This window comes from Monoraphidium neglectum (assembly GCF_000611645.1).
Source record: "Monoraphidium neglectum strain SAG 48.87 unplaced genomic scaffold scaffold01931, whole genome shotgun sequence".
Lineage (NCBI taxonomy): Eukaryota > Viridiplantae > Chlorophyta > Chlorophyceae > Sphaeropleales > Selenastraceae > Monoraphidium > Monoraphidium neglectum.
In genome coordinates, this window is record NW_014011697.1 from 1 (window position 1) to 2,648 (window position 2,648).

A 2,648-nucleotide genomic window follows, 5' to 3' on the forward strand; every position below is an offset into this window, starting at 1 on the left:
GGAGGGGGGCACTGGCATAGGCCAAGCAAGGGGGGGGCTGCGGGTGTGGGGGGGTGTTGCGCCATGTCTGCCGCCCTCAACGGTCCAGGGAGGGCTGCCTGGGGGCTGTTGGGTCTGCAAGGGGTTGTTTTCTATTGCGAAATGATGGTGAGATGCGGGCTGGGAATGGTTTGGCGGGAGAAAGAGAAGGCTTGAGGCTGGGCCGCGTTGAGCGGAGTGCGTTGCGGCTTCCGCCTCCCAATCAACCATTAGCCCGCATGGCGGGGCCGCGTCGCGGCCTTGCCGAGCAGACTCCGCCCACCTTTGGTTTCTGCCGGGCAAGATGGAGGGCCTTGCCGTCCCTTTCCTCCTCTCACACGCACTCATTTCCACACTGTACACACACACACACACACACATGCACGCACACAAACACGCACCTTCGTGCAACCAACCCCATGCCTGAGACCCTCCACCCTCGCTAACGCCGCCCCCTCTCAGGGGTCAGCGCGCGTCATCAGGTGCCTTGAGGAGAATCGGAAGGTCCTCACGCAGCAGTGCACCGCGGCACTCTTCGACCACGAGGTGAAGCCACGCACCCGGGGTGACGCGGCCGGGGTGACGCGGGGCTAGCATGCGCGCAGAGAGGGGTAAAGACAGGATACGTGTGTGCATGTGTGTGAATGTGTGCGTGACAGAGACAGAGAGAGAGAGAGAGAGAGAGAGAGAGAGAGAGAGAGAGAGAGAGAGAGAGAGAGAGAGAGAGAGAAAGGGAAAGAGAGAGAGAAAGAGAGAGGATGTTATCTTCAACGCAGCACGCACCTCGCTGCTTCTGGCGCCTGCATCTCCTCGCGCCTGTATGTTTCGACGCCTATCACCCCAAACCGCCCCGCGCAGGTGCGCATGGCTGAGGACATCGACTTCAAGTACCCCATGCGCAAGGCCTGCGCCTGGGAGATCTCCTCCCTCTGCCAGAACGTGCCGCACGGCCACGCTCGCGTCATCCGCTGCCTGCAGGAGCACCTGGATGACGAGGACATGAGCAGGTGGGGCGGTTTTGTTTTTTGGGGGGGGGGCGGACGGGCTGCTTGCGGGGGTTGGACGTGGGGTTCAAGGTATTGGTTTATTGGGTGCAGGGTTTAGGGTTGAGCATTTTGTTCTGTCAGTGAGTTCGTCAGTGGGGTGTCAGCTTGCGTCAGCGGGGTTCGGGGCGCAAACTCTACACCATAGCATGTGACGGTTTGAGGTTCGACGCCTGGTTGAGGGGCCCCGGTCATACCAGGGAGGATGGTTGTCAGAGCGCTTTAGTTCATTAGGTGGAAGCGGGGTGTCCACCAGCTGGGAGCAGGGGGTTGACTGGAGGCCTGGAAAATGACAGGGCAGCGCAGCGCGCGAGGGCCCGGCCAGCCGGCGCCTAGTGCACTGGCAGCGTGCTCGTGTGATTGCAGCAACACCGCGGGGTCAGTTCATCGCAGGCAGCGGCCACAACCTTGTCACCCCGAGGCCCCCCATCCAGCCTGCCCTCATGACCCAACAGCACGCCCTCTATGCAACACGGCCGTCAGCTGCGTCCGCCCGGCTTCGGTCGGCACAGGCTTTGGCACGGCTGAGCCTCCCCATCCCCGCCCCCTGCACCGCCACCCGCCCTGGCCCGCCCTCCGAACAAACACCGTTTGATGCACACCACCAAATGCACACACACCATCAAATGCACACCGCCACGCACCCACCAGGGAGTGCAAGGATGAGGTCACGCGCGACACCAACCGGGCGGCCCAGGACTACCGCCTCAACTGGCGGCTCAGCAAGGCCTGCGAAAAGGTGTGGGGGCGGGCCGAGCCTGGGTTGAGGGACGCTCGCTTGCAAGGCAGCTGGATGCCGTCAAAGCCTGCCCCCTCCCCTGCGCCACGAGTAGTTAGGTTTTTTGGTGGTGTCCTTACTTATCAACGGTATTCTTGCAAGAAAGATTCTGACTTACACACACTTTTTCTCTCCACACACTCACACGCGCGCACACACACACACACACGCGGACACACACACATATATGCGCCTGCACAAACACACACACATATGCGCGTGCACACGCCCCGCAGGACATCTCCGGCCTGTGCAGCGGCCTGTGCTCTGCCAACAGCAACCAGCCCTGCGGGGGTGTGGTGCTCCACTGCCTCACAGAGCGCCAGGAAAACATCACCAGCCAGGCCTGCAACGACGTGAGCCGCCGCATGTGCACACGCGTTGGCTTGCGGCGGGCGCGCAGGCGCGGGCGGATTTCGCATGCAGGCCCCGTCCGTCCCCGGTCTGGCAGTCTGCGAGCACGCGGCGCCGCTCGTCCTCGCGCACGTTGCGGTGTCCTTGCATCATTATATATCGGAACGGGAAAAGGGGTCGTTGACCAGACCGCCCAAGCAGAAAGGCGCCATGTACTCGCCAAGGCAACAACCGCAGTAACTGCTGGTGATTCTGCCGTGATCGCGGGTGCAGAAGCGCCACGACCCCGCCGCCGGGCCGCCCGCTGCGTGCCCCACCACTGCCGCGGCGGCACCCCGCAGGAGGTGTTTTACTACCAGCTGATGGAGGTCAACGACTTCAGGAATGACGTCATCTTGGCAGAGGCCTGCAGGGCGGACGTCGATAAGTACTGCAAAGACGTGGAGCCGGGTTAG

At 62.6% G+C, this 2,648-nt stretch overlaps 1 protein-coding gene across 1 annotated transcript; it reads left to right on the plus strand.

The window, feature by feature from the left end:
- Positions 1–141: 141 nt before the first annotated feature.
- MNEG_9425 (Golgi apparatus protein) lies at positions 142–2,648 on the plus strand (the record flags this gene model as incomplete). The annotated part of the gene is made up of 6 exons (XM_014042101.1): positions 142–147; positions 481–564; positions 877–1,025; positions 1,713–1,800; positions 2,076–2,195; positions 2,535–2,648. 6 exons carry the CDS (start codon positions 142–144, stop codon positions 2,646–2,648), a joined length of 561 nt encoding a protein of 186 aa, XP_013897555.1.